The sequence below is a fragment of the Filicampus tigris genome, chromosome 2 (genome assembly GCF_054856515.1).
Source record: "Filicampus tigris isolate MCC_2025a chromosome 2, RoL_Ftig_1.0, whole genome shotgun sequence".
In the NCBI taxonomy this organism is placed as follows: Eukaryota; Metazoa; Chordata; class Actinopteri; order Syngnathiformes; family Syngnathidae; genus Filicampus; species Filicampus tigris.
This window is the reverse complement of record NC_141218.1, coordinates 29,314,149-29,333,758: the sequence shown is the minus strand read 5'-3', so window position 1 is coordinate 29,333,758 and position 19,610 is coordinate 29,314,149. Positions and strand designations below refer to the sequence as shown.

General features: G+C 42.8%; 1 protein-coding gene across 2 annotated transcripts in view; it reads right to left on the bottom strand.

Moving 5' to 3' along the window:
* The window catches only part of fat2 (FAT atypical cadherin 2), a 139,888-nt gene that overhangs the window by 100,900 nt on the left and 19,378 nt on the right, over positions 1–19,610 (bottom strand). For both annotated transcript variants that reach the window (XM_086023337.1, XM_086023338.1), the window contains exons 2-3: positions 14,558–17,817; positions 10,384–10,695 (exon numbers count right to left, since the gene is read on the bottom strand). In XM_086023337.1, coding sequence (XP_085879463.1) covers positions 10,384–10,695; positions 14,558–17,801 — 3,556 coding nt within the window. In that variant the 5' untranslated portion in view covers positions 17,802–17,817. The remainder of the gene's footprint in view (positions 1–10,383; positions 10,696–14,557; positions 17,818–19,610) is intronic.

The following is a 19,610-nucleotide window of genomic DNA, read 5'->3' as shown; positions in this document are numbered from 1 at the left end:
CCTGCTTCCCATTGGGGTGAATTTTTTCAGCAAAGTACGAGTAATAAAATTCGCCCGAAGTCTTCACTTCTAACCCTGTTCATTTTCATGCAATTCCATGTTGGTCAATGAAACTGGTGGCCAGGGCTTATCTTTTTTTCTAACTTTGTAGGGAGCACCCCTAAGTGAGGTTTAGGGAATTTGGTTTGAGAACCCTAATATACATACATTTTCAGCAGGATACAAGCAGTTTTTTTTATTTTTTATTTTTATTTTAGTTTTCGGGTATGTTGAGGCCCCAAAAAGGCCATTCATTTAGTGGAAGAATGACAGGCCAAAATCGCCCCCCGACGCCCCCACCCCCTGCAAAAAAATGGCAGCTTCAAACCAAAATGTCAAACTAACTGTACATTTCAGGGCAGAGTTTCTACAGCATTTTGATTTTCTCGACAGATGCAAATATGCAAACACTCAGTGAGGAATTTCGCATTTTATGTTAAATCATCAAAATTTTTAACCAAGCCCCGCCCACACCCTCCCATGAAAACTCACAACTTTGGCAAATGAACGCCACTCATCAGTCTAGTATACAGAGGTACCTCGACTTGCGAGTTGAATTAATTCTGTGACCAAGCTTGTAACTCACTTTACTCATATTGTATTTGTCCTTTTTGAAAGAGTAATCCGAGCCTTCGTCATAGCTCGAGTGGATTGCTGTAATGCATTTGGAGTCAGCTAGTCCTCCCTCAAACGTCTCCATTGGATTCAAAGTGCTGCTTAACTGGAGCACGTCAGAGGGAGCACACAACTCCTATTCTGGCCTGCATCTACTGGTTGCCCGTGAATCCATTTTAAGATTCTGCTATTTGTTTTCAAATCTCAAAATGGTCTATCCCAGCTTTAACTCTGAGCAGCTCCATCCCTAAACTCTTGCTCAGCCACTCAGGTCGGCTGACCAGCTGCTACTGGACATACCGAAGTGTAAATTGATGCTCAGAGGAGATTGGGCTTTTTCTACTGCTGGCCCAAACCATGAATAACTTTCCGGTGCACATGAGACAGGTCCCTTCACTGTTCATTTTTAAAGACCACCTTAATATCCGTTTTTATTTCTCAACTTTCAAAACAGCACAAGACTCTGCCCTTATTCTAATGTCTTGAGTTTATTGTTTGTAACTTTTTCACCATTTTATTGTTTCTAAATTGTTATGGTTAGTTATCTTACATTTATGTAAATAACTTTGATTCAGCTGTGGTTGTTTTTAAAGCGCTTGATTGATAAAACTGAGTTGGGTATGTCAAAATATCATACGCAGCGGTGTTTAGGTGAGTTCCCAAGTAGGAATTTGCTTAGGGACAAACCAAGGAAATGCATACAGTACATCCATCCATCCAGTTAACATCTTGAGAGTCAATCTGGAAGCTCTTTGATGGTGCTAAGGGTTTGGAGATGTTGTCTTAACCGCGAGCCAAGACCCCGCTGAGCCCCGCGGGGGGTTGGGGGTAGTCACATTGACAGCAGAGCAAACAAGCCCTAATGTTAATCCCCCGGGAGGCCATCATGAGGACAGGTGGGCACGTAAAGCAAGAGTGTTTTAGTCATTAGGAGCTTTCACCAAGCCAGTGAACACGTGAAGACAAACTAAGCCTGTCTGGGAGCGTTTTTTTGTCATCTTCTACAACACCTTCACTGTCACTCAGATTCTGACTTGTCAAAGATGCTTTCGAAAGCACTAAGAATGTGCAATGCATTTTCTAATTGGATTGAATTGTATTTATATCACATTGCTTATCGCATCGCAATTAGAGTGAATTACATCACATTGCATTTGGAGTGCATTGTATCATAATTTGAATAAAACGCATATCCTACTGTTCCTCAATTGGTTTGAATCGTATCTTGATAGGGTTGAATCGTATCGTAATTGCAGAAAATCATATTGGAATTGTAGTGATGCTTATTGCATGGCATTTTTATAGGAATGAATTGTATCACATTGTAATTTGAATGAATCGTATCATATTTGGAGTAAGTCATACAGTATTTGGAGTGAATCCTATCGTAAATTAGATTGAATCATATTGTAATTTGACTGACTCATCACAATGTGTTGTAATTGGAGAGAATGGTAAGGTAATTGCAGTGAAACATCGTATTTGAAGAGAATCATACAAATCATATTGTCATATTGTATAGAACATTCATTTTCAACTGCCGTCACCTTGGAACCCGTATTTTTCTATTGCGGCTGGGTTATGACACATTTTTGCAGAAGTCAACAATAAATAATGTACTGTTCAACAGAACTCTTTGAAAACATCCATCCATCCATTATCCAATCCACTTATCCTTACAAGGGTCGCAGGCGTGCTGGAGCCTATCCCAGCTGTCTTTGGGCAGAAGGTGGGGTTGCCAACCAATCGCAGAGTGCACACAGACAAACAAACATTCACACTCACAGTTACACCTAGGGGCAATTTAGAGTGTCCAATCAACCTACCAATGTTTTTGGAATGTGTGAGGAAGCCGGAGTACGCGGAGAAATCCCACTCAGGCACGGGGAGAACATGCAAACTCCACACAGGAAGGCCGCGGCCGGATTCAGACCCACGTCCTCTGCACTGTGAGGCGGACGCGCTAACCAGGCAACCATGTGCTTTAAAAGCCTTCTTTGAAAACATTAATATCATAAATTTTGAAAGATGTGCAGATAAAAAGACAATAAGATAGACAATAAGAAAGGACAAGGTCTAAAGTATGTCCTTGTTTGTAAGTGGAGCCAGACGCGCACTGCACCAAATTGAAAGAGTCAAGGCGTCTTAAGAAGTCCTTTGCAAGTGTTTTTTCAGGACAGCACACATGAATATAAAAGCGCCCCATGAACAGGATGTGATCATAGAGCAGCATGATTTCGGCAAGAAGATTCAAAAAGTCATATTTGGGCGGACAGAGCAGAGCACAGGGACGGCACTTGCAACTTCAAAGATTGTGCCCTCAAAGCTGCTGAACGATGTGGCGAATATACCCTGTTTACATTTAAAATTGTTTTTGAAAACAAAAAAATATACCGTATAAATCTGGTCTCAGTGATGGAGATGAAGATCTCGTGATGCAAGACTATTCACAGTCACCTTTGTTGTCTTTAAAATGTGGAATATCTTAGATCAAGCGTGCATTCTTTCTATATTCATAACCAATGTATGCAAATGGGGCTGCACGGTGTGAACGGTCGCTCAAAGAGATCAATTTCATGGCATTCTCCGGCTAACTTCTTGATACTCTTTCAGCAGCCGCCGACTGTCACAACTGCTACAGAAAGTTGAAATTGTGAGATGAAAAGCTTGATATCATCCCATTGATCACAGTGTGCTGTCGTCACATATTTGCACCATTTGGAGACTCCAAACAGAGCATTACTCTTTCTTGCAAATGAAAAATACAGTGTGAAAAAACTGCATGTAAACAGAAATTAATCAGTGATGTCCAATTGCAAAGTCCGCCTTTCAATCCTGCCTCTTTCTTTACCTATTCTTTCACACATAATTTAGATGTATAATTTTGACAAACCCCTGTTTACTTTAGTTAATTTTATGCATGCACTTATTTGGGACATTCACTATTAAAGTATTGTTTTATAACAGGTTTATGATTTTTAATAATACTATTGAGTCCATAAATTAATGTAAAACAACAACAACATTTAAACACGTTTTACCATCTTGGTTCCCATTTGATAAAAGAAGTAAACTACATAAAGTGCAATAATAATGAATTCAATTGTGTTTGACATCAGAAGTTGCACTATTTCTATAGCATTGCATGCATGTGTTACATTTTTGTTGTGAAAGATATTTGCTTTATTAGGTTTTTGGTTTTTTTGGGTTGTGAGGGGGCAGGGATCGACCAGCACACTCGCATGCAAAGAAATAAAACTTGTCTGCTGCAAATCAAACAAATGCAAAGGTAAAAAATTATAAAATGCAAATATTAATGAACAGTAGTATTTAAAAATGCGTTAAAACAATAAAATGAGATTCAACTGCATGCTAATTTGTAATATAAAAAATAAATACAAACAAAATATTGCTATTGTTGAATAGAGCAGTGGTTCTCAAACTTTTTTTTGGCTTGTGTACCCCTGAACACTTTTATCATCCCATGAGTACCCTGACTCATGGAATGAGTGTTGATAATCCTCCAAAAGTAGAACGTAACACAATTCATTATTTTATTTTTTTACCTAAAATGAAACATAAAAATAAATATGTTCTGAAATCTAAGGAACAAAACACTTAAAATAGACCCATTATAGCAGTTTGACTTTTTTTTCATCAGCCGTCCGAGCTTTAATGAGACACTTGAGCTGACACACAGCTGTTGTGATTTTGGCTCGGCTGTGCCACAGGCTATTGATCTGGGAAACAAATTATTGAATGCTTTCACGTACCACCTGAAATGTGCTCACGTACCCCGAGGGCAGGAATGGGCAACTGCCGGCTACACCACACTCTGGGTGAGCCCTTAATTACCATTTGTTTCTGATAGCTTTAGCACATTTTTGGTAACTATTGACTATTTTTGCAAAACTCTTCACACAAATACGAAAACCTATCATCAAAATGGCAAATGGTCAAAGTTCTCTTGCAAAAGCAAATAAGTCTTGGTTGACTCTTCAAACCTTCCTAAAAATAGTGTTTTTTGGTATCAAACAATTAACACAAGCCATCATATTTTTTGCTTTTTGAATACTACTTTGACCTGAGCACGTACAGGAGTACAAGAGTGCATGCACTATGTGTCATCGCACTTAAGGTTGGTTTCTTGTTCAGCAGTTTTGTGTCGTTCTTGAATGGCAAGTTTTACGCAAGAGAGCCTTTTGCACTGGAAAAACAAAATCACAGTGTGTGGTTATTTTGTTGTTTGTTTCAAACTCTTTTGTTGTTGGGTAAGGATAATCGATCTTTTATACATGCATTTAGCTATGCAGAGCTTGCTGCTGAAGCACAACTTCGTGGCTGGAACACTGAGGTCCGCCCGGTGGAGCTGGGCTGCAGAGGCTTTGTGGCAAGATCTACCACCAAACTGCTCGGAGACGTGGGAGTCCGAGGCCAAAGCCTGCGCGCAGCCATCAAAGCTGCATCGGAGGCAGCTGAAAGAGGCAGCCAATGGCTGTTCATGACATCACATATCCACGTATTTGTAAATTTATAAAACAGCAGTTTTGACATACATCTGGTTAGGAGGCGCATGGCCCTATGTGGCCCCCCCAGATGTACTGATGAATTAATCATGGCCACCTCCAACATTTAAGTTGCCCATCCCTGCCTTAGGGGTTTTCGTACAGCTGGTTGCGAAACACTAAAGTTGAGGACTAAATGTAACTACAAGTACAACATGGTGTTTCTGCGCTTTCAACACCTGCTCAACCTTAACCTCAAAAAAACAGAGAACCCCCAACGCTTGTATGCAAAGCTGCTGTTTAGTGTCCCGAGGGTGTGGACAAACAGTAGAGCTATGTGTGCATCTTAGCCGCAGCTTGTAGCAGCTTGCTGCGAGGTGACCTGACACATCAAAGTTCACATTCACCTACGCCTCACGTATCTGAAAACCACAACGTGCAGCGACACGAGGGCCTGCACTTTGCCCTGTTTCTCAACATGCATTCAAGGGTGACATTTAAAAAAGAATGCATTGAATTTGATTGAGCGACACGCCCAGCCAGCCTCTCGCTCGGCCTCCTGTGCACAGACTTGTAGTGAGCTTAAAGGCTGGATTAGTCTTCCTTTTAATATTATTAATCACCACAAACTGCTGCAATGAGCTAAATGTGCTAACATGTGGTGTTTTGTCAACTGAAACTAAACTGAAAATCAACCTAATTTTGTCGGTTTACACGAAAGGTGGCCTGTTGCACCCTGCCAAATGTAAACGTGTGAGAACGAGTGGTACAATGCTACACTGTTAGTTAGTGATGGTTTCATTTGCAATGTGGATGTGTGAACATCTGCTGTGGCGGGAGTCTCACAGTCTCTTCAGGTCTCTAGTAACACCACAAAAAAACACCCACTTGGTTGGTGGTTGATTTTTTTGTTTTTTTAATAGTCCAACCTCACACCCCAGTCCCCCAACTGCCTGTAGTAAGAGCATTTTATTTATAAAGCATCCTCTCAAACACAGAGTTAGAAAAAATATACAGCTACAGGTATCAATATTTTGTGCCTCTGCCATTTTGTGGATTTACGCAGTCATATATTACATTGGTCATTTGGCCAATGCTCAACTTTGAATTGCAAGCGCAAACTTGAGATACAAAGGCTGTATGGAGGAAGCAAACTCAATTGAATTCACAATAAGCATCGCTTTGGCAAATGCTGAATAATTAATCAAAAAGAGGCTTCAAGCCGTTTTATGCCACTCCCGATTAATGTTTATAGTCAAACTACACACAGCCACAGAACAAACACATACAGTAGTTTAGCCTTATTCCGCTATCTTAAGCTAGCATTGAGCTTTACTGGAAGGTATGCAGCATAATCGAAGAAGAGCAAGAAGTGGAAGAGGCAGAGATGGTCCCCAACTAAACCCCATTAAGGTTCGTTGTCCCCACGGAGCAAAAAGAATAGTAAATGACTATGAGTAATGTTGTATGCTTTGTTTGTATGTGTTGTTGCTCTGTGTGTGTTTGAAGCTTTAAAATCAGTGTTGTGACTGCGCGTTTGTGTACCAAACAATTTGCAGGCCAAGGTATGATCCAGCACGCATTTTCACGGGGACAAACCCAACATCGCATGACAAAGTAGATGGACTCACGCGACTCTTTTACGCTTGTGGTTTAGCCGGTTGAAGACCAAATTGGTGCTCACAGCACTCACACCTATAGAGGACTGAACAAAAAAAGAAAAGCTCAAACTTTTTTGAGTAGTGTTGTGTTGTTTGCGAACGACTCATTCGGACAATGCAATATTTTAACTGAATGTACTGAATGGAATCACTACATGAACTTATTGCTCCTTTCTCAGTTTGGCTGAGCGCAGCTGCCAGTGTGCCGCATGGGAAACGCAATTGCACCCGGTCGTGTGGTCCCATACTGTAAAGGCCGAGATGTAATAATCCGACGTCGGAGGTCGTGAAGCATCGTGGCGCCTGATTGCGGCGTCTGATTGATGTAGTGACCACCGTCGTAGCGTTGTAATCCGTCAGGAAGCATCTGGCGGCAGTTTATCCGTATTTGCCACTTCCCCTTGGTGCGCCGAGCGCTGATTTGCTAACTAACAGCCAATCAGAGTGACCAGATGTCACGACTGACGACGCCGATTCAAGATGCGTAAACAGTGAGCACGCCTTCGCTGCCTTAATCGTCTTACAAGTACAAGAGCGAGGGTTGACAATGTAAGTATTTCACAATACCGTGTCAAGAACGTGATGGTTTACTTCACGTAGAAGTTCATCGTGGACGAAGAATATGGCAGAATGCATTGTTTACGTTTTATAATACGCCCCCGGCCAATAGCTTTCCGGTGCGATTTTTCTAACTATGAGGAATAGTGACTACTGCCGGCGATGGTATGGAGGGGTATTATATCTCTCGCATGCGCAGAAGGTACTTTAATGGTCAGCGTCGCTGTGTGTCGTGGCGGTGTATTTTTCCAGCGTGACGTGCCGACAGCCGGCCCGACGCCACAGGGGGTAAGCGTCTGTCGCTGTTGGCCAACGTCGGATTGGTCTATCCAGGCCTTATATCTTACTGAGAACACTGTCATTTTATTAACCAGGTGGGTGGCTTGTGAAAAAAATCCCACCAAGCAACCACATCAGGTGCTCCTTTGGGGCCCACAACAAAATTGCTATGTGCATCCGCGTTTATAATTACTGGAACATTTATGCTCATTGCCGTTGGCGTTGTCATATGTTTGCAGTGAGCAAGTGGACTTTTGTTATGATATGGTTGGGGTGAACATTTTGGTGTTTATATACACAATATTTGTTTCTCTTTTGTTTAATGTGTCAGTTTTACAGTAAACAAACTGAGGCAAGCACGCATTGCTCTTACTTGAAGAACTGCAAGAGCAACCGTCTTTTCATTTTGCGCTAAGGAATACTTTTGAAATGTACGTTTTAGTGTAATTGTGCTTTAATGAGTTTAAATGTGTGTAAAGCATGTGAGAAGGGTCAAACTAAATAAAAATATATTTTTTAATCCATCGTGGGTGGGCGGGTCGGCAACCTTTTCCCGTGTTAAACTGGGGTTCACTGTAATACAAGATCACACGTATCAAAACAATCAATTCTTACGACCTAGAAAAGGCAGCTCTTAGCTCATCTGGAACCGCATTCCACAATTTGGGTGCAATGGACTGCAAGGCTCTATCATCTTTCGTTTTTAATCTTGTGTGACGGCCATTAAGTGCAATCCACTCAGCACAAAGCACTGACCTAACAAGAAAATCAAATGACATCAGATCCACCAAGTATGATGAAGCCTGACCATTGAAGGCATTTGTAAAAAAAGATGAAAGAGGCACCTGTGAATTGCTAATGTTGCTGCCAATGTACTCCTTAATTTGTACTTTTCCACGCCTTTTTGTAATGTAATGTTTGTTGTATATCGTGCTAACCCATTTTGGACTTTTTTCAGCACCGGTGCGCTTTGGCCACTTGTCTGTAATGCTGCAACCAGGATCAGCTTCACTCCAAGTCTCCAACGTGGAGCCGGAGGGGATCCGCTCAACGCCACTAGAATGAAGTCAAGTGAAGGGAGGAGAGCACTAAATTGGCCAGGAGAATTTAACCAATCCTTGCGTATGTACATTACTTGCCAAGTGCATTTGTTTACATTCAAACCCTGCTTGTAGCAAACATGAGTGACGTCATGGAGGCTGCGATCACAAGATTACAATTTGAGTATCCCGGCGCCCTCATACTGGTCATTGGAGACTTCAATCTTGCTCCTCTCTCGTCTCCTAACAGCTTCACGCAACAAGAGGGAATGCAACAACTCTGCACCTCCATTAAGTGAAATGCAAACATAAAGGAAGCTCTTGCATATTCAAACTAGAAAAGAACATTTGAGTTTGACATTTATTATTGTATTATTATTTTTGTAATGATTGCCTTTTATGTATTGCACTTTGCTACAACTGCGATTGTTATTAAAGTGCTCTTGAAATAAAGTTGAATCGAGCTGAGTTGGGAGACTCTGACTGACCTCAAATCTAGAGAACCTGAATAATGTCAAGACAGTGTTCATGATTGTGGCCCCTGAGGCACTGCTTAGGAAGGTTGGAGACATCGCCATTAACCACCCTCCCTTCTCCTAAAGTCTGCAACCTGAGGATTATTCTGGGTTCCTATCTATTGTTTCAATCCCACATCAAGTCCATCTCCAATTCTGAAATATTTCTGGGGTCCTGGAACGGAGTAACCATCAACAGTGTCTGAGTATGAATGTGAAAGCGGCTGCTGTGTTGTTCTTGTTCAGAAGACCTTGCAGACAGCATTCGCGTATCTGCCTGATGCAATTTCTCCTCTCTTGCATGGAATACAATTAAATATAAATCTCGGTATTCCTACGATGCTACTCCTAATGGTCTGTTATCCCCACTGCGCCATTTTGTCCGTCATCATCTTCATCATCATCATCAATGTTTTTGGTGGCCTGTAAGCCAAAACATTTGCGTGACATCCAGACCAAATCAATCAATCTCTCTGAAAGGTGCACATTCCTGCGCAAGCCTCTTTAAAGAGGCATCTAGTTTCTTGTTATACTGCCTGCATGCTGGCACCACACTAAACAGATGCACCGGCATGTCACATCCCGGCAATGTTGTTTTCTGTCTACAGATTTAATTTCACCATCAATTTGTCAACGGGAAACCAGACAATACCAGCAGATTGCTTTTGTTCAGTTTACTGAGGAGTCATTAAAAAGGCATAAAGGGCCTGATGCAATTCATTTAGTTTTTATTATAACGGGAGCAGCAACCATAATTCATATTTAACCTACAGAGAACAAGAGTAGGCTAACCTCAATTTGGTCATTTTTAAGTTAAGTGCAGAAGTGAATAAAGAAAAGGCATCACTTTTTGAATAATATCGTCACGTCACGACATATCACAACTCTCCCATGACCAAGATGGCCACACACATGAAAGCAGGCGTCACCCCCGCAAGAGGTTCAGAGAATGATAGAAGACTCTGAAAGTTAGTCGTGCTTTGGATCAGGGACCAATGCATCACTCAACATGTTAGTATAGGTGAATGTTAGTTAGCATTTTTCATGAAATATTGATAGATTTGATGACTGCTTGGAATACGAATGTAAAATTTGACTAAGTATCAAGAAGACGTAATAATGGCCTTTGAAATCTTTGCAACCATTTGAATGTGTTAAATATGTCACTAACCTGTTTCGCGATCAACATCAAAGTACGTCCGATGCGACTCTGTCATGTGGAATGAAAGTCGCCCTTGCGAGGATGCGTCAGCATCCGAGGCAGCCACCCGGATGACGGACGTGTCGGCTTCCACATTCTCCTGAACGGCCGCAAAATAGACGGGCTGGGAAAGCTCAGGAGCATTGTCATTGATGTCCAGCACCTCCACGTAAACGTGCGTCCACGAGGCCCGGGGCTCAGTGCCAAGGTCAGTGGCCACCACGGAGAGCCAGTAGTGGGGAACTTTTTCGCGGTCCAGCGGCCGAGTGGTCCGGATTACACCTGTGGAGACATCGTATGGTCTGATCAATATATTTACATTGAAGGAGTGAGTCTGACTTCAAGAAGAGTTTTCCAGTGTTAACAGGAACATGTAAGGTAAGCAGAGCTGCATTTATTCTTTTCTGAACGCACGGATTAGCATTAGACGCTTATAAGTAGTGCCAATTGATTGCTCAGTTAAGTTGTTGATGAATGGGAGGTGAGAGGAGAATTTGAGTTTAGTAATGTCAATGCGGCCACACACACACAATGCAGTACATTAAGTACTGTCTCCATGAGTGAAAATGTTTTCATATTTTTTGTTTTTTTTTGTCTTAAGAGGAAGTCAGGTCAAAAATTGTCTTTACAATCATATGTTCTATGGGCCCCCACTAGTCAAAACATGTTATTCTGATTAATATTTCGTTTGTAGAATATGAATTAAGTTTTTATCCATCTCAGGGGGCGGCCATTTTGCCACTTGCTGTCGACTGAAAATGACATCACAGTGCCGCAGAGCTCAGCTTGCGAACGTCGCATGACCAAACCCAGAAAATAGGTGTGACGGTCGTTACTTGAGCCCTGAGCAACTGTACTGTCATTTTCAGTCCACAGCAAGTGGCAAAATGGCCGCCCTCTGAGGTGGATAAAAAATGTGGGAATTGTGCTGCTTAAATCATGTTCCACAAATGCAATATTAATCAAAATGCTGTGTTTAGACTAGTGGGGGGTGCATTAAACATATTATTTAAAAATATTTTTTTACTTGACTTCCCCCTTTATCAGGTGCTTGTTTCTTTGCTCACACACTCAGGGCTCTGCTTGCTAAAGTTGAAGCCATTTGCTTAGTCCCAACTCCCTGGCGTCGTTGCAGGTTGTCATGGTAACAAGTGTAGTGAATGAACTGCTGCCTGCTTTTATGGGTGCTTGTTCTACCCCCTGCACACTCTGGGCTCCACCTCCGTAAGTAGAATTTGCTTTCCTAGTTGCAATGCCCGACCGCCGCCCCTGGTCACACTTTAATAAGTGTACAGCATTCCATCACTTTTCACGGGTGATATGTTACACTAGAAAGTGCTGCATCCTCGAATGAAAATACTTTACTAGTGTTTACGGGTGCTCACTTCCCTTTCTCACACTCTGGGCTGTGCTTCCTCAAGTGGAAGTCACTTGCCTGAAGAATGCCCTAGCATCACGGTTATGAAATCCAAACTTGCTATTGGCCCAGCAGTATATAAGGAAGAAAGTCCAGTTGCTCACTTGCGCAAGACAAACAAAACTTATTTCAGCAAGACAAGAATTAAGTGAATTATAGTTTTTGATCCTTACGGTATTTTCACAAAAGCGAGTCACAAACATGAAAAAAAAAAGCTAACTACAATATGTCTTCTTTCAAATATACAGTGCCATTTAAAAGTTTGGACACCCTTCTCATGTTATTGAACGAAAAATCATGTGCCAACTTTTGACAAACACAAATTGTTTAACATACGACAGAGGTTTCCCAGCTCGTCTACTTTGCAGCCATGCCAGACAACGTGGACACCGTCACATCCATCATGCTGGTAGCAGCTTCAAGTGTGAGCAGCTTTCATTCCACATGATGGAGTCGCATCGGACATACTGTATATTTGTCTTGGGCCTGTTGTAAAGTTGCATCCTAACTTAAAAGACTTCCGGGGTCTTACAAATATGCAAAATCAATCAATTTTCTACACTGTTGAGCCATTGTGATATTCCAAGAACAACACCTAACTATCTGTTTTCCCTGACTGTTTGACAGAGAACTCAATTTGCCCTGATTTTATCTGAGCCTTACCAGTCGCGGAGAGCTAATGGGATGCGCAGTGATTTGTTGAGAAGGTGGTGGGGGGGGGGGTTGATGGGGGGGGTGCTCTGAGCAAAAAAAAAAGAAAAGTTACACCCTGATGGATGGAAAAAGAGACAAAGCACCTTGTCTAAGGCACAAATGATGGACATGCGAGCCACATTTCATGTAGCTAAGTGAAATTAGCTGGGAAATATTTGCTTCAGAAGGACTCGTAGAAATGGCCAAAATGACCGTAAAATGGCAGACCTCTATCTTCTGGAGACTTTTTTGTGTCTACTCCAGATAGACATGCCAATCACACTGCCTATTGCTAAGCAAAAATGGCTAGGAAATGTGGTCTCTGATGGACTCCTGGAAACATATTGAGCCTAAAATTGCTGCTTTGAGGTAAAATGGCAGACTCCCTGTGTCTTTGCTGCATTGCTTCTTCATACTTCTTTGTGGGTCTACTCATGATAGACAGACAGTTATGTATACTATATACATAATTGAGTTGAAAGTGATGGTTTTGGATTGAGATGTTTGGGTATGACTCTTATTGAGTGTATGATTGTATAGGTAAATGCATATTCAGCATGTTCGGGTAAAATACCTCATATCAGTAATGTAATTATTATTTGACTTAATTGGAGAGAGTGAAAATAAAGGTTCCGGCCGTAATAAGCAGTGCTTCAGGCGTAACCCTTTTCAATCAGCTATTAGTTCCTTTTGTTGATACGTTCTTGACTGTTTGAGTTTAGATTCATGCTGATTGAAATAAAAATAAACTGAAACCACAATTTCCCATCATTAGCGAGTTTTTTTTAGGTTTTTTTTAGAACAGGTCTGCGGTCTACTCATGAGGTCCTCGGCAGGCACCACGGTGGTGACACATGCATTAAACCATCTCTCTTATCATTGCTTTTGCATGCTCTCTATTTTGTTTGCAATAAAAGATAGAACATTTCTTTTTCAGCTTTGTCTCTCAACCATATCGATTTCTCCATTTCCAACATTATGCTACACTGAAAAAAAAGCCCTTATTTTCATCATGTACATTGGTCGCATATGATTGAAAGGTGGTAAACTGATGTAATATTTTCATCTTCTCCCAGAAAATAATAAAATAATATGTCATTTTCCTACATGTCAATCATGTGCAACCGATGTACACAAGTTCAGTAAATTCAAAGGATTTTTTTTCAGTGCAGCAACAGTTGCATTGCTGGTAATGGATGATATTTCTGTTTAACTCTATGTAAGCCTGGTACTGCGCCTTCCCCCACTATGAAGCAACACTTTTGATGTGCTGCAATTATTTTTTTTCCCGGGGTGGGTGGCGGTAGCTTATTTACTTTCCAATCTGGCCACTTTTTTTTTTTATTTCTCCTTCTGTCTTACCTGTTGTTTATTTTTTTGTTCTCCATCAAGGCCAGCAAACAATATTCCTCCTTGTTTCCACTGCATTTATAAGCAGTTCAATTTCATTCTCTGAACAAATATGTTTCTTCCTTTTTGTTTTGCTTGTTAATTGGTTATTATTTGGTTGAATTTGGGAATCACTTTTCAAAGTGGAACTGTGATTAACAATATCAAGGGAAAATTTCCTCTGGATACACACAGCTTGATAGGCCTAATTGTTTTTTGTCATATGTCATTTTTAGCTTTTGTGTGTACAGACACTTTAGGGAAGAAACCTACACACTCTTTGATAAATGAGGCCTCTGGAACCTATCCCAGCTGAATTTGGTCAAGAGATGAGGTAAGTCGCAGGGCACATGTAGACAAACAATCATTCACGTTCGCATTTACACTTATGGACAATTTCGTGTTTTCGAAGTAGCTAACATGTTTTTAAAATGTGGTAGGAAGGCTTAATAAAAACCCACATCCACCTGCACAGGGAGAACATGCAAACTTCACACAGGAAGGTTCAAACCAAGATCCCATCAACAGTGAGGCAAAAGGTGCTAACCACTGCTATACCATGCTGTTCAGGTTAATGTTAATTGTTTGAAATTTGATCAAAGTTTTACAGTAAACAATTTCTACCATACTTCTATCCCATTGTACCTGTTTCCTCATCAATGGCGAACACTCCAAGACCAGAGCCGTCGTGGATGCGGTACCGGATGACGCCGTCTCTGCCCACGTCCTTGTCTGTGGCCGTCACCGTTAACACCGCTGTCCCCGCCAAAGTGTCCTCCAACACCACAGCCTCATAGACAAACTCAGAGAAAAGCGGCTGGTGAAGGTTCTCGTTGACATCCAAGACCTGAATCTCCACGAAGCAGGATGACGAAAGTGATCGCGGGAGGCCGTGGTCGACGGCGCGGACGGTAAGGTTGTACGACGGCCGTAGTTCAAAGTCCAACTCTCTCTCCAGGGTCAAGGCACCGGTGGATGAGTCCAGGCGAAAGATTCCACTCTCTGTGTTCTTTAGGTTGTAGGTGATGAGGCCACCCCCACCCAGATCGGAGTCCACACTCTCCACCCAGACAACTAAGGTTCCTACCGGTAAATCCTCGGGAATTTTGACTCTGTAGACCTTTGTTACAAAAGTGGGCGGGTTGTCATTGACGTCTTGAAGAACTATTACAAGGTGGAGAGTGGCGAACATCGGGGGAGTGACTTTGGATTGATCCCTGGCTTCAATCCAGAGGTCGTGCCTGGGTGAAGTTTCTCGATCCAAAGGAGCCATGACCACCACCTCACCTGTCACCTCTTCAATCCGAAATAGGTTGGTGGACGTCAAGAGGCTGTACTTGATTTTCCCGTTTGCATCTGCATCAGAATCGATTGCGCAGACTGTGAAAACGACCGCATCTACTTTGGTGTTTTCAGGGATGTGAATCACATATCTGGGCTGATCAAAAAGAGGTGGATTGTCATTGACATCCAGGACATTCACTGCAAGAAACTTCCACGCTGACCTTTGTGGTGCTCCCATATCATAGGCGGTGATGTTCAGAATGTAGAACTCTTTACTCTCTCGGTCGAGCAGACAAACTAGACGAAGGTTGCCGGAGAAGGTGTCGATAGCAAAGCAGCCATCCTCATTCCCACCAGCGATGGCATACGCGAGCATGCCATTGAAGCCCGTGTCGTCGTCCGACGCATCCAAGTGGACCACCGTGGAGTTCAGTGGGTAGTCCTCGGGGAGGTCCAGAGAGCTGGGAACACCGGCATCAAAAATGGGGGAGTGTCTGTTTGTGATGTGGATATCAGAGGATTCATGTTCCACGTCTTCAGTCCAGATGGGTTTGATTGACTCTATGAGTTTGTCGGTGAGCTGCTTGAAAACAAACGTTTCCTGACAGCTAACCGTCGGCTCGTCGCCCAAGCTGGTGACTGTCACCCGGATGACTGATGCCTCTGAGCTGTGCTCGCCGTCAGAGGCCACGACCCCCAAATCGAATGAATGTACACCAGGAGGGATTGCACGCTTCAGGGTGACCTCGCCTGACACAGAGTTGATGGCAAATATCTGGAGCTCGTTGCCCGACTCAATGACATAACGCAGCTGCTGCAGCTCATCCAAGTCGATAGCCGACAGCTCCACGACCGCACGGCCAATGGTGAGATCTGGGGGTACTGTGACGTTGCAGCCCACCCTCTCAAAAAGAGGCACATTGTCATTAACATTGTTGAGGGTGATCGTCACAGCGCACTCGCTGACCCGACTGAAAGGCTCGCCACTGTCTGATGCCCAAACCCTCAGGTGGTACCAACGCTTCATTAGCTCAAAGTCCATGTGCTCTTTAGTGAAGATGATGCCCGTAAAGGGGTCAATTGCAAATGGCAGGAGGTCTGCATTGGCAATGGCGTAAGTCACAAAGCCGTGTTTCCCGTCATCCTTGTCTGTAGCTTTTATTTTCAAAATGCTGCTGCCGATGGGACTATTTTCATCCACCATGGCCTGATAGGAGGACAGCGTGAACTCTGGAATGTTGTCATTCTCGTCTGTGATCTTGACCACGATGTGAGCCTTAGCCTCGCCTCCGTTGGCCAGTATGTCAAACTCATAGTGATTCTGATCCTCGTAGTCAAACGTCTCCCGGGTAATGATGATCCCGCTTTTGGGATATATCTTGAATTTAGAGCTGTCTGGGTTCGTTTTGATGCTGTACGTCACATTGGCGGAATCCACGGAAACCTTTGCAACAAAGGTTTTGGGGGGAGACATCTCACTGAGGACAACAATGTAGGTGTCTTCCAAGAACGACATGGGTCGGTAATGAAAGGCAGGAACGTGGATCTTAGCAATGGGGGACATCAAACTGGGGGTGCTAATGTCTTGAGCTTGTAAGGACAGATTGAGCCCAAAAGGACTTTGTGACCAAAGGATCCTCTTAGTCGAGACAATTTGGAAGTTGCTTCCCTGCAATCCCTCAGGGATGACCTCAAAGTTCTTGTGAGGATCACCACCAACAATGCGAAGAGATTTGACGTGGTTGAGGCCTGCCTCAACGTGGACGCTGATTTTCACCATACCATCTGCAGAGATGGACGGATCGGCGGAAACTGTGATCGCCGGAGAAGCTGCGGCAGCTTTTTGTACGTTCACGTTCACCTTGGCGACGTTGCCGAACTTCTGAATGCCAGAGATCCTCTTGGTTCTGTCCTCGGCTAACACGGTGAGCTCGTATCGCTCGCTGCGGGTGTAGTTGAGTTTCTTCAAAAGGCTGATAATGCCACTGAAAGGGTCCACAAGAAACGGATGGGATTTGATGGTGAATGAGTAATAGAACTCAGCGTTGCTGCCCATGTCGGCATCCGCTGCGCTAACCCTGGTCAGACTGGATTGAAGTGGCGTGTCTTCAGGGACGGCCACGTTATATGAGGATGGGTCAAAAAGAGGCTTGAGGTCGTTTGTGTCCAGGATCTGGACATAGACTTTGGTCTTGGCTTGGAGTTCCTGAGTGCTCTCTGTGGCCTCCACAGTCAGTGTATAGGCATCCCTCACTTCCCTGTTTAGGAGTGCCACATGTTGAGTTTTGATCCTCAGGAACCAAAAATCTCCAACTTTGACATCCTCTGCCTGGAAATAGCCGCCGTCATCGCCAGAGACAATCACATATTTGATTTCCCAGAATGTTTCTGCCATCTCCAAGCCCATTTTCACTGGTGTCTCCACGTACGACCCAGCACCGGAGTTCTCGTCAATGGTGGTGTTGTAGAGGTGGTGCGTGAATCTCAGTGGGGATCCGGATTTGAGTGCTGCCACCGTTCCATCACATCGTGCTGAATTTAGCAGAACTGCAGCTAATATTAGCAAGTTAGGAAGTTGTGATGCCGCCATTTGTTGGAGTAGCATTTTGATCCTCTGTTGTCTGAAAAGGAAACAAAAAACACAAATGCATGAACGATATGTTTTATAATAGATGAACACCATTCAACTGTATTCTCAAAAGTGTTTGACGATTAAAAATGTCTGTAAAAGTTATTATTTTGCCCACACCAAAGTGACACTAGTCTTTTTTAAATGACACGAAATTTTACAATGAAATTAATGGTCTATTACAACCTTTTAATGCTCAAATTTCGGGCTTTGATGACACATTTCAATTAGCCTGCTTATGTAAAAATCTATCATTTCAATCAAACTCGTTCATGTGCAATGATGAAAAATGTTCATCAAATTTTCAGTTTGTGTCGCCCATTTGTCGAGTACTGTATATGCAGTTCAAATTTGACAACAATTAGACAAAGTTAGTCTTTGAAGAACACCTAAAATTATTCAATCAAACGACAGGCTTCCCTTATCTTTTGGGGTATGGCATCTTGTGATTTATGGGATACTCATGATTACCAAAATTAGCTATTACATGGCTACCAAAATTCATGTTGCTCAGTGAAACTGACAAGGAAATTTTGTCCGTCAAGCCGGGCTGCAATGGGAATGGGCTGGCAGTCCTCTTCGGCAAGTGCGATGTTGAATTTTTTCACCACATTTTCTTTTTCAAGTGACTGGCCCAGTTTGGAGGTGGCGGCACATTGGTCCGTCTAACACACAGTAACAAGTAACACAAAGACAGTAAACTGAACCACTCAGTATATAGAACGAAAGATACGCAATGCTTTCTCTCTAATTTTGAGGGGGCAGCCCATTGGTCTAACTTGATTTATTAAAAGTCGTTTTTTTTTTGTTTTTTTTTTTACTTAACTTTTAATTGACATGCCATGTGTCATCTTCCACACTACCATTCTGTACAGGGTTGCAGGGTGGTGCTGGAGCAAGCAACCTTTATAAGCTTAAATACTGAAAGAGCTAGTTGAACAAAAAGGAAAAAGACTACAAATACTAAATTGAAAAATCAAATGTGAGATGCTGCAAAATATGCCAAATGTGCAGATATGTTCCCTGCAGGGCCGCTGTAGTCTTCAACCCAGCAGGTTGAAGAACAGTTGTAGAAAGCAGCTGGCAGGTAGAGGAGGAGCCACAGATGCAGGCTTTTAGAAACCGGGTGGTAGAGTGATCAGGAAAGTGAAATTGCCGGGAAGCAGGTTGTAAACTTGGGATAATACGCTGCCTTTGGTGTGATAGATGTTACAAGCCTCCATTACATGTCTTGAGCAATGTCATGTCATGTCATGTCATCTTCCAAACCGCTTATGCTATACAGGGTCGCGGGGAGTTGCTGGAGCCTATCCCAGCCGTCAACGGGCGAAGGCAGACTACACCCCGAACTGGTCGACAGCCAGTCGCAGGGCACACACAGACACCGTCACTGAGCGGAAATCGATCCCACGCTGCCCGCACACAACTCAGGCGTGTGTACCACTACACTATCAGTGGACGTCTTGAGCAATGGTGGATAGTAATATTAGCTATCGACATTGCTCATGAGTCATGACATGTTTTACATGCCTCCCCTCTTCTTGCAGCCATGGCACGTTATTCAGATGAAATAGCAAATGTTCAAGGCTGACCAGTGTTTGATGAGCAGCAATTGTCCATTTTAGGCTACAATTTAATTTTAATAACAGGCCACAATGTAGTTATGGTTTCTATCAGAGGGATGTTACAACTGTCAAAAACATCCTTTTCATATTACATATATACAATTGCGTCAGCATTTCATTGTTACTATATATACTTTTTAACAACAAATTGAATTTTGAA